Here is a 12,873-nt window from a genome sequence, read left to right as displayed (position 1 = left end):
CGTGTCTCCCCCGCTCCGCGCGCGCTGTGGGTGAGTCGGGGATCAACGAGGCCGGGCCCGGGCTCCCGTCGGGACGCTGGCCGGTCCGCTAGTGGATTGTAATTGCCCACCTCGCGCGAGCAAGCAGGTAGTGTAGTGTGGCCAACGGGCATTCATTGTTATATTGTCGTAGGCTCGGGAGCGTCCTCCTCTGACCTCGTCCTGGTCTGGGCGCCAGTACCGGGGACCGCCAGGGGCGCCCCTCCCCCTCTCCACTCGCCGAGCGGGAAGCAGACGCCGCGGGGCTAGCGGGCGCGCACACGTGGGTAGCGGCCTCCCACCAGCTGCCGGCCTCCATAGTGTCTGAACTTTCTTGACTAAACGTTGTCTCAGCCCGTTCCTCAGATCCTTGTGGATGGAGGTCTTAAAGTTCGCCAGGCAGAATTTTACCTCCTGACAGCCATAATTCAGTCCGTCTTGAGTGGGAGGGTAGGCTTTATAATATTGTATGTTGTAGCATCATGCAAGTGGAGCCAGCAAACTTTTCGGTTGACCGTGATTTTTACTTACGTCGTTCTGGGTCTCTCCACACGCTGAACACGGATACTTGTTTGCTGAGGAAATGTGGGTTCCAAGAATTTATTTCTTTATTTTGCCGCTCCCCGTGGGTTGCAGGGAGGCTTGTGGAGACCTTGGTTCCCAACAAGGGATTGAACCCGGGCCTTTTTAGCGAAGTGAAATATTAACCACTAAACCGCCTGGGAATTCCCTTGAGAATTGATCTTAGTCAAGATAAGGGAGGGGGAAAATCAGATTATTTGTAGTTATCTTTGAAGTTGAATTTCATTACCTTCGCAATCCCCAGAGTTTATTTGTAATGCTGAAATAACTTTCAGTGGGCATTTCAAAATTGGTGTAAGAGAATGCTGACTATATATATGCGTGATTGCCCGGTTGTCAAAGCATGTCCAACCCTTTGTGACCCCATGGACTGTAACCTGCCAGGCTCCTCTGTCCGTGGTGTTTTCCAGGCAATACTGGAGGGTTGCCATTTCCTTTTCCAGAGCATCTTCCCTAGCCAGGAATTGAACCCGCATCTCCCGTGTCTCCCGCTTTGGCCGGCAGATTCTTTACCACTGAGTTACCTGGGAAACCGTACATATATATATAGCATTTCTATTGGCCCTATGAAACCAGTTGTTGTTTTTTTCTTTTAATTATTTCATTGTATTCTCCCTAAAGTTTATCTATGACTTCTCTGATTTTTGCTTCTTTTTTAGATACATTGTTATCCTTAATTGATTTCCCTGATTATCAGCCCTCTTTTGGTAATGTTTGATTTACCCCTCAGCAAATATGGAAGACTGATTCCTGACATTCTTAGACATTCTGTGCTGTTTCATAAGCCTGATATCCCTTTTCAAAGATGCTGTTTGGTACACATTCAGTAGAGTGCTTGTTCCAAAAGTTATGCTAGGGATATAAGATTAATATACAATCTCTGTTCTCAAAGAGCTTTCCGTCAGGAAGGGACAGAAATACAGTGCTTAGAATAATCTGTGATGAGTTTGGGGTTAGAAGTAAGGGAAAAGTGCTCTGGGAGTACAGAGGAAGGAGGGTATAATTTGTTGGGGCAAGGATTGGAGCTGATAAGAAAGACTTCCTGGAGGAGGTCGTACTTGAACTAAATCTAGAAGTATGGTTAGAAGTCATTAGTAGAGAAAGGGAACCTTATGTTCCGAGGAAGGAATCAGGACTGCTACATTAAGAGAGACAAATCGTATAATATGACTGGTCTAGTGTGTTATTTGGAGAAGAGAGGGATGAGATTAGAGAGATAGAGGCCCAATTGTTAAGGAGTTTGGATTTAACCTAATAGTTGGAAATTTTATAAAATTTTAAGTAGGATAGCAACATGATTAAATTTAAATTATATAAAGAACAGTGTAGGTGGTTGAGATCCCAGGAAAATATCAATTATCTGGTTATTGCGGTAGTTCAGGGGAAAATTGTTAAGGGGCTGAGCAGAGGTAGTACCATAGCTTTAGAGAGGAAAGAACATTTGAGAGATATTTAAATAGTGGGATAGATAGGACTGGGTGGCAGGATGTAGAGAGTGAGGAGAATTTCAAGGATGACTCAAGGTTTCTAATTTTGCATTGTGAGAATGGATGAACATAGCCTTTGGAGTCAAGCATGCCAAGGTATGCAGGTGTCCCTCTTTCACTTAATAGTTGTGTGATCTTGGAACAAGTTATCAAGCTTTTAAATCTTGTTTGTGATAGAGGAATGACAGTATACATAAGCTTGTGAGAATTAATTTTATATGTATTAATATATAAAGTAACTTATGTAAGCTGTTTTTATTATCAAATAAATTCAGGAAGAAAGTTAATTAGAGAAAGATCCGAGATCCCCTTGGGTCATGTTAAGTTTAGGGTGCCTCCCTGTCATCGAAATGATGATATTTAGAAAGTAGTTGGAAATTAGGCCCTGGATTCTAGAAAAAAAGCCTGGTTAGGAGGTACAAGTGATGTGTAGGGGATGATATGGAGGCCAATTAGAATACATAAAGGAAGGGAGGTCACTCTTCCTAATGTTTACCTTTGCATGAGGTAAGTGCTGATAAAATTACTTTTTGTGACCCCCCTTTATTAATGTGTGAAGTACTCTGATTACTCTTGTGTTGCATCCAGAAATATATAATTTCCTGCATTCAGACATTGTTTAGGTCAGGACACAGGTGTGTTAGGTGAGCCAAGTTCTTTCAGAATGTAGGGTGAGCAAAGGGTCATTCCTGGCTCAGTGATCATAACGGACCAGGTTATAAATGATACTGAAATTGGGTCTAGAATGATAGTTTTGCATTAGGAGAGTGTGGAGGTGCAGATAGGGTGGGATTGCTGGCAAAGCAAGACTAACATTTTTGACTGCTCTCAGTAAGAACAATGTGCTAATAAGATAAATGACAAAGTTAAGTGGGAGGTGTGAAGGGGGAATAAGAAGAGAAGTTCTCTTTTATAAATACCTATTTTGAGGTATCAGTGATGCTGATTGTAAGAAATGCTTTGTCTTAACTTGAGAGAGATCACTGTAGGGATGTAGATTTAGATGTGATTCTATAGCTGAAGCTTTGGGTTGTAAGGTATATAAGAAGAGTGGAGGGATTATGGAATGCCCATTTTCTGGGAGGAGAGTGAAGAAAATATGAAGAGATTCAAGAGGTATAGGTGGATGTATAATTCTTGGGAATTAAACAGTATCATCAATGTCACATGCTTCAGGGATGTCAAAGAACATGAGTTCTGAGAAAAGGGTTTGATGACATAAGAGCTCATTGGTGAACTTGAGAACAGAATCCTAACAGTGGTGTATACGCTGTTTTGCAAGGGTTTTAGAAGTGAGTCGGTGATAGAGAATTGGTGACAGTGAATATAGGTTACTTATTTAAGTTTGGCTTCATAAAGAAAGAAGATAATCATAGAGGTAACAGGGTTGAGGGAAGAATTTTTGTTGTTGTTGTTTTTTGTTTTTGCTTTCAAAGACAGGATGACTAGAGGTGGGGTGGGACTGAAGAAACTAGATGAAATTGTTAGCTTAGAAGAAAGAGACATTAGCCTGAGACTGAGGGAGGAAGGGTGTGTAAACATTTTACGAAGCCAAAGAACACAGCGTGGTGAGAAGGTAAAGTGTGTGAAATAGAGATCATGCTGTGGTCTGCCTTGACCTCAGTGGATAGAAGAGGAGGAAGGTTGGAGTGAAATTAGGGATTTGGGAGCAGGAAATAGATTTTGGAAGAGAAGTTACAGAGAATGAGACAAAGATGATGAGATGAATAAAAAGATTGTGCAGAAAGGGAAGGTTGAGGTGAGGCTAAGTTAATACCCCAAAACTTGATTAATGTTTTTCTTACATCCTTGAGACTCTCAAAATGAGGAAGCAGACTTCTTAAACCCAAGCCTAATCTGATTCAGGCTATGGGTTGGCTCCTGTTGGGGGAAGTTAGAAGTTGGCTGTGTGTGTGTAGGTAGGGGGGTGGGGGTGGGGGATTCATTTACTAGTTTGGAGGAATTCAATTTAGTCCAAAGATCCTGGGATCTTTTAGCATGTATATGCTAAGCACTGTAATAAGTTGTATGAAAGTGAAAGTCACATAGTCATGTCCTGCTTTTGTGATCCCATGGACTGTAGCCTGCCAACACTTAGTCCATGAAATTCTTCAGGCAACAGTACTGGAATCGGTTGCCATTTCCTTCTCTAGGGGATCTTCCTGACCCAAGGATCAAACTGGGGTCTCCTGCATTGCAGGCAGATTTTTTACCAACTGAGCCTCTAGGGAAGCCCAATAAGTTGTATACATCATTTTTTTTTTACTTCGTGGGAGAAGAAGGGGACAACAGAGGATGAGATGGTTAGATGGCATCACCGACTCAATGGACACCAGTTTGAGTAAACTGGGAGTTGGTGATGGACAGGGAGGCCTGGCATGCTGCAGACCATGGGGTTGCAAAGAGTCGGACATGACAGCGACTGAACTGAACTGAACTGACTTCTCACCATAGCCATATGATATCATTTTTATCTCTAGTTTGTAGATTAGGTGATTAAATTTTAGTTTAATTTTCTCAACATTTATATAATTATTAGTGTAAAGACTAAGCTAGAACCAAAGCAGTGTGATTTCAGAGCTTGCTCTTGTAACCACTACTGTCTCCAGCATTGTGCGATCGAACAATATAGTACAAGCCATATATGGGCTTCCCGGTAGCTCAACTGGTAAAGAATTAGCCTGCAATTCAGGAGACCCCGGTTTGATTCCTGAGTCAGGAAGATCCCCTGAAGAAGGGAGAGGCCACCCATTCCAGTATTCATGGGCTTCCCTGGTGGCTCAGGTGGTAAGGAATCCACCTGCAGTGTGGGAGACCTGGGTTTGATCCCTGGGTTGGGAAGATCCCCTGGAGGGGAGGGCATGGCAACCCACTCCAGTATTCTTGCCTGGAGAATCACCATGGTCAGAGGGGCCTGGCGGGCTATAGCCCGTGGGGTTGCATATATGTATGCACACACACTTAAATTTTATGGTAGTCACGTTAAAAGGGGAAAAAATTAAGGGAAATTAATATTTTATATAATCCAATATATTCAGAATATCATTTAGTTTAAATCAATGTAAAAAATTAATTAAATTTATTTATGTATTTTACACCAAGTTTGACATCCAGAGTGCATGAGCACATCGCAATTGGAGTAGCCCTCTTTCACGTGTGAGCCATCACAAGTGGCTGGTGACGACCGTGTGTGTGCTAGTTACTGATAGTATCATGGAGTTATGTACCTTTAGACCCGAGGCCAGTCCGAAGCCCAGGGGCAAGACAGAGGGTGCCTTTTGTTGTGACGGCATTAATTTGTGTGACTGTTGTGGCCCTGGAGCAGCTGACTGTGTCCTGTTCCCTGACTGACTGGGGAGGCCTCCTGGCCAGTGAGAACCACAAAGAAACACCAAAAGGTGGTTGTTGACAGCTCCTCTCCTAAGACTGGGCTACCCCCAAATTACATATGTAGTGTAATTAGGAGTTAATTGTTAGAAAAGGATTTTCAGTGTTTCTGTACATAATGATCATGGTAATGAGAATACTGTATATTTCATATGCCTTTACATTTACATAACATTTTGTGTGTATTTTCTTGTTTGATTCTTACAACAGACTAGTGAGATATTATCCTCATTTGTAAAAGTAATAAGTTGATTTTACAAAGGGATTTAAGTAATGGCACTCCAGTGGCAGAAAATGAAGAGGAACTAAAGAGCCTCTTGATGAGGGTGAAATAGAGGAATGAAAAAGCTGGCTTAAAACTCAACATTCAAAAAACTAAGACCATGGTATCCAGTCCCATCACTTCATGGCAAATAGAAGGGGAAAATGTGGAAGCAGTGACAGATTTTCTTTTCTTGGGCTCCAAAATCACTGCAGATGGTGACTGCAGCTGTGAAATTAAAAGACGCTTGCTTCTTGGAAGGAAAACAATGACAAAACTAGACAGCATATTAAAAATCAGATACATCACTTTGCCAACAAAGGTCCATGGAGTCAAAGCTATGGTTTTTCCAGAAGTCATGTACAGATGTGAAATTTGGACCATAAAGAAAGCTGAGCACTGAAGAATTGATGCTTTTGAGCTGTGGTGCTGGAGAAGACTCTTGAGAGTCCCTTGGACTATAAGGAGATCAAACCAGTCAATCCTAAAGGAAATCAACTCTTTAGAATATTCATTGGAAGGACTGTTGCTGAAGCTCCAATACTTTGGGCACCTGATGCGAAGAGCCTACTCATTGAAAAGACTGATGCTGGTAAAGATTGAGGGCAAGAGACAAAAGAGAGTGGCAGAGAATGAGGTGGTTGGGTGGCATCACTGCCCCAATGGATATGAGTTCCAGCAAACTCTGGGGCATATGAAGGACAGGGAAGCCTGGGGCACTGCAGTCCATGAAGTCACAAAGAGTTGGAAATGTCTTAGCGACTGAACAACAGCGTACAAGTGATAAGTTGATTTTACAGAGAGATTTCAGTAAGCTTCAGTTTATGTGACTAAACATGAACACCCAAACCTGTTTTTTTAGACTCTCGTCTGACATATTTCTCCATTGTGCTAATCAGCTTTGCCTTGTGCAGAGCAGAATGTAGTTATTAATTGTAAACAGTCAACACCATTCAGAAGTCAGTATATTGACTACTTCCCAGAAATGTATTGCTCAACATTCTGTGTAACTTTGGTGGCTATATTCCATTTCTTGCTCAATTACTTATTCTTAAATTTTATGTCACTCTGCTTGTTTATATCTAAGTTGCCTGAGAAAGAATCCTAAACAGAAACCTTTTTATTTTGTTTGTCTTTGGTATCATTGTTTTGTTTGGACCTAGATTCCATAAGATCATACCATCATGGTGTGCATGTAACAAATCATGGTAAATGAAGGACATACTTAGGGTTCTTGTATGGGAAAAGAACAATTTTATTATTCTCATACCCCCCAGTTATAGCCCCCATTTTATTGTCAGATAAAATCATAACTCTTGAGGAACTTGTATGTTGTCAAGCTACTGCTGCTGCTGCTGCTGCTGCTAAGTCGCTTCACTCGCGTCTGACTCTGTGCGACCCCATAGACGGCAGCCCACCAGGCTCCCCCGTCCCTGGGATTCTCCAGGCAAGAACACTGGAGTGGGTTGCCATTTCCTCCTCCAATGCAGGAAAGTGAAAAATGAGAGTGAAGTGGCTCAGTGGTGTCTGACTCGTAGCACCCCATGGACTGCAGCCTACCAGGCTCCTCCGTCCATGGGATTTTCCAGGCAAGAGTACTGGAGTGAGTTGCCATTGCCTTCTCCAGTTGTCAAGCTAGTATTCTTTAATTTATTGAGATCTTTTCTGAAGTTAGGCATTAAAGTAGATGCAAACCCCACTCCCTGCAGATTTTGTATACATGACTTCCGTATGAGGTTTTTTGTTTCTTTGCAAAAGTTTCAAGATGGAGGATTTCATGGCTTAAAACAATTACTGGTAGAGAGATTTGGATGTACAAGTTGGATTGTCATGTAAGGACCTTGAATGCCAGAACATGGATTTGAGCTTTATCTTATTTTGGCTTTGGGGAGCCACATGATTAGAAAGATGTTTTAGGCTCAGTGTACAGGAATGGCATCCCACTCCAGTGTTCTTGCCTGGAAAATCCCATGGAGGGAGGAGCCTGGTGGGCTGCTGTCTGTGGGGTTGCACAGAGTCGGACACGACTGAAGTGACTTAGCAGCAGCAGCAGCAGTTGTACAGGATGGTAATCTGATGTGATATGTTGGAGATGTGACTAGTTTAGATTAAGGGTAATTCTGGAGTCTAGATTTCCTAACTCTAAAAGAGCTCAGTAATTAAAAGAGATAATTGTAATTCATTGAAATGTATCGATGATTAATGATGTTCAAGAGCTACCGCCATTAAGGCACATGACTTGACATTATCTGCTTATCAGTTGGCAGCACCATCTGGTCATTCCTAGCCAGGCAGGTCATATATTACACTAATTACACGATTGTTCTTACTATTCTTCAGTTAGTAACATAGTGTGACTTACCAAATAATTTCTCTGTGCCTTAGTCTTACAATATGCAGATGATAATGGCATTTATTTTAAAGGATATTCATAAGAAATAAGCAATTTAATACTGTATGTGCTTAACAGTAGAGCCTGACATACAATGAGAGTCATAACCAAACCGCTATCAGTTCTGTTAGGAATGTTTAACAGTTTTTATTTTTACATCTTATGGTGTATTTTCTAGCTACTGTGCTGAAAGCTAGAATGAAACAGTTGCCTGCAGCAACAGTTCGCCTACTTTCAAGCTCTCAAATAATCACTTCAGTGGTCAGTGTGGTAAAAGAGCTCATTGAAAACTCCTTGGATGCCGGTGCCACAAGCATAGATGTTAAACTGGTGAGTGTTCCTAAGATGCTACCAACTACCTTTAAAGCAAAAAAAGAGTTGAACAGATGTTTTCTCCTTATAACTATTACCTTTCTTTTCTTTATATACCAGTAAATTATTTTTAGAACATTGAATCCTTTGTCTTATTTAAGTGTAAATCCTTAAAAATGCGTTTTAGTTTAAATCAATATACAGTAACACTAAAGGAAGTCATAAAGGAAAGCTTTTTCTTGAGGACTCTTTCACATAAAAAATGAACTTAATTTGTCCATATTTTCTGCTATTACTTACCCTTGGTTATATGTGCTTATTTGTTTTATATATTCTCTGTTTTTTCTACTTAATCTTCTTTCAGAACTGTGTCCTTTGTTGCTTCATAGTTTTCACAGTTTTAAATTTAAGTGCTACATATTAAATCATTTGAGTTAATATGACTTATGAAACTTGCTATGATTTATTGCAATGAGTCTGAACCCCTGCCACCTCTATTATAAATTACTAGCTCATGGAGGTAAGGTCTATATTTTTTGTGTTCTCTATACCTGTTCAGTATATGGTATTTAAATGGTAAATAAATTTGTTTGAGTGAATGTAAGAATGCATTTTTTTGTAATCTCCTGGTCGTCAGATATTCATATTATTTCTGGTATTATGGCATTAGCAAGAATACTGATATGAATATCTTTGTAGGAAAGAGACCTTTCCTTTTCATTTACATGTGCATATATTATATATATGTTATCCCTTTTTATCCTTATAAAAACTATAAATTAGCTACCACTACCCATTTTACAAATAATTAAGGTTCTAAGAACTTTCTCAAAGTCATGTAAGTATGGTAGTAAGTAGTGGAGCTGAGATTATATTCCAGATCTTTATGACTCTAAAACCTTTGAAGATTTTTCATCAGTGCTAGTGGTTCTCACAACACTTGGGTGCATCAGTAATTTTAGTGAGTTTGTTAAAACAGTTATTGGGCCCCAGAATTTCATATTCTAGGTAGGGCCCCAGATTTGTGTTTCTAAGAAGTTTCTGGTTGATGGTGAGAACCAGTGTTGTATCCTGTGTTAGACTTGTACTTAGATTTTAAATGATACAGTAAAAGCTTTATAAATATGAAAAAAATTAAAATGAAAGACATTTCCTTTTTCTTAAACATTTTATATAGTTCAGTCTGATAAGAATACAGTTGATAATACTTAAATAGGATTAGATAATTATAACTGACAAATTTAACGTAAGAATCTTAAGCAGGCAAACATAAATCTTATTCTGAAAGGTCTTGGAAGAAATATATAGTTTTTAAAAATATTTTTACAGAGCCAACAGAAGTTCTCTTTAAAAAGTAAACTAAAGTACACATTTTTATCTGGTTATATATTTACGTCTCTTGACTTTTATCAGTTTCTGGTTTGTAGAATTTTAAAACAACTGTTGCTCTATATAATAAGATCTGTTTTATTATAGTTTCGTATATTAATAACTGTCCTGGGTAGGAATGTTTTCATAATTAGTAAATTAAATGTGTTGACATTATTTCAGACATTTTAACAGATGATTGTATTGTTTTACTCAGGTGCTTTGAGTTTTTATTTGTATTGAAAGACTAGCATTTCTATAGTTAATTATTTTTCTATAAAACAAAGTAGACAAGCTGTCTCCAGGATCATAATTTTAGATTAAGGGAGAGATAAGAAACTAAATCTTAGGTGACTCTCCCCAGCACCTTGTATTTCTACTGAAAAGGCATGACACAGTATCATATAATTTTAGGTTATTAAAAAGGTACTGTATTATTTTTAAATAACAATCACTATAATTGTAGGAAGATTTTTTTCTCCTGTGTAACTTGCATTTATGGCCATACACATAAGACTCTGTGAAGTAAAGCTTATGATAGAAGTTTGCTACCAAATTTAAAATGTGTACTCATAGAAAGTATGATGACCATAGGAATTTATGCTTTGTATTTGCAATGTACGCATATTTTTAGTATTAAATTACCCATATTAAGCTATGATTTGTTTTTCCTCCTCCATTTTCAAATTAAAAACTCACTGAAATTGCTAATTAGGTGTATTTTCTCAGCGGTGTGTTAGGTGACTATTTTCAGAAAGAAATTAAGAAAGTTGTAATGTAACAGATTTTTATTTATGACTACAATAAGTAGTTCAAGTGAGAAAGTATTAAAAATCAGATTGAATATTGATAATTGCTGGGCTCTTGGTGGGAAGAACCGGGTGTTGTTTTTAATGGTGATGGTATTCTGTTTTATTTGGGAGATTATATATACACAAAGCACCCTTCAGCCTTGTTGTGGCGAAGGGGCTTGTGTAACTCAGTGAAGCCATGAGCCGTTCCGTGCAGGACCGCCCAGGACAGGTGGATGATAGGCAGAGTACTTCACGCAAAATGCTGAGCTGGATGACTCACAAATGGGAATCAAGACTGCGGGGAAAAATCAACAACCTCAGATATGTAGATGATACCACTCCAATGCAGAAAGTGAAGAGAAACAGAAGGGCCTCTTGATGAGAGTGAAAGAGGAGAGTGAAGAAGCTGGCTTAAAATTCAGCATTCAAAAAACTAAGATCTTGGCATCCGGTCCCATCACTTCATGGCAAATAGAAGGGGGAAAAAGTAGAAGCAGTGACAGGTTTTCTTTTCTTGGGCTCCAAAATCACTGCAGATGGTGACTGCAGCCATGAAATTAAAAGACACTTGCTCCTTGGAAGAAATGCTGTGACACACCTAGACAGCATATTAAAAAGCAGAGACATCACTTTGCCAACAAATGTCCGTATAGTCAAGGCTTTGGTTTTTCCAGTGATCATGTTCGGATGTGAGAGTTGGACCATAAAGAAGATTGAGTGCTGAATCATTGATGATTTTGAACTGTGGTATTGGAGAAGACTCTTGAGAGTCCCTGGGACTGCAAGGAAATCAAACCAGTCAATCCCAAATGAAATCATCCCTGAATATTCATCGGAAGGACTGATGCTGAAGCTCTAGTACTTTGATTACCTGATGGGAAGAACCGTGCCATTGGAAAAGGTCCTGATGCTGGGAAAGACTGAGGGCAGGAGGAGAAGGGGGCAGCAGAGGATGAGATGGTTAGATAGCATCACCAGTTCAGTGGCTGTGAATTTGAGCAAACTAGGAGATGGAGGAGGACAGAGGAGCCTGGTGTGCTGCAGTCCATGGGGTTGCAAAGAGTTGGATACAACTTAGTGACTCAACAACTGCAACAATATATACAAAGGTCTATATAACTTTGAAGAATATTTCTGGGGAAGTTTAAACTAAATCTAAGTACCTATTACATGGAAACAATTCAAGGGAACCTTGAAGATCATGCTGATATTATTTTACACTGAGTCTGAGTCCAAGGAAAACAAGGAACTTGCCCATTGTATCATAGCTAGGAATTGGTGGAGTTAAGAATTTAAACTCTTAAATTCTTTAATGTTAAGTTTACAGGCTGTGCTGTGCGTAGTTACTCAGTCGTGTCCAACTCTTTGCAACCTCATGGGCTGTAGCCCGCCAGGCTCCTCTGACCATGGCAATTCTCCAGGCGAGAATACTGGAGTGGGTTGCCATGCCCGCCTCCAGGGGATCGTCCCAACCCAGGGATCGACCCCAGGTCTCCCGCATTGCAGTTGGATTCTTTACTGTCTGAGCCACCAGGAAAGCACAAGAATAATGGAGAGTAGCCTATCCCTTCTCTGGGGCATCTTCCCGACCCAGGAATCAAACCACGGTCTCCTGCACTGCAGGCAGATTCTTTACCAGCTGAGCTACCAGGGAAGTCCTGAGTTTCCATAAGAGATAGATAAATGACAAAACTGTTTCATTTGTGTTACCTTCTGTCTCTAAATGTGATAATAGTTTAATGTCTTTATATACTAAAGTATTGTTTAACTTTTCATAGGAAAACTATGGATTTGATAAAATTGAGGTGCGAGACAATGGTGAGGGTATCAAGGCTATAGATGCACCTGTAATGGCAGTGAAGTACTACACCTCAAAAATAAGTAGTCATGAAGATCTTGAAAATTTGACAACGTATGGTTTTCGTGGAGAAGCCTTGGGGTCAATTTGTTGTATCGCCGAGGTAAGGTAATTTGTACTGATCATTTTAGCAGTTTCATAATAACATGGTATTAGAATTAAGGGAAAACTCACCCAGAATTTGGCTTTTTTTTTTTTAACTGTGTAAAATACATGTAACATTTACCATTTTATTGTGTAAAACAGACATCAAATTTACCAGTTTAGTCATTTTTAAGTTTACAATTCTGTGACATTAAATGCATTGGCTCTGTTGTGTAGGCATCACCACTGTCCATCGCCAGGACTTTTTCATCATCCCAAACTGAAGCTGTACCCATTAAACAATCAACCCCTAGTCTCCTTTCTTCCAT

At 39.8% G+C, this 12,873-nt stretch overlaps 1 protein-coding gene across 5 annotated transcripts in view; it reads left to right on the top strand.

The window, feature by feature from the left end:
• The window catches only part of PMS1 (PMS1 homolog 1, mismatch repair system component), a 115,587-nt gene continuing 102,714 nt past the window's right edge, over positions 1 to 12,873 (top strand). For 2 of the 5 annotated variants that reach the window (XR_009691771.1, XM_061135446.1), the window contains exons 1-3: positions 5,884 to 6,546; positions 8,307 to 8,458; positions 12,381 to 12,563. Coding sequence is in view for 4 of the 5 variants with exons in the window: in XM_061135446.1 (XP_060991429.1) it covers positions 6,465 to 6,546; positions 8,307 to 8,458; positions 12,381 to 12,563 (417 nt within the window). In the remaining variant the exon portion in view is untranslated. Of the gene's footprint in view, positions 128 to 5,883; positions 6,547 to 8,306; positions 8,459 to 12,380; positions 12,564 to 12,873 lie in introns of those variants that run through there. The other 3 variants (XM_061135444.1, XM_061135445.1, XM_061135443.1) reach the window with 3 other exon arrangements.

The sequence above is a fragment of the Dama dama genome, chromosome 33 (assembly GCF_033118175.1).
Source record: "Dama dama isolate Ldn47 chromosome 33, ASM3311817v1, whole genome shotgun sequence".
NCBI lineage: Eukaryota > Metazoa > Chordata > Mammalia > Artiodactyla > Cervidae > Dama > Dama dama.
Note: the sequence above shows the minus strand (reverse complement) of the source record. Positions and strands in the feature narration are given on the sequence as shown.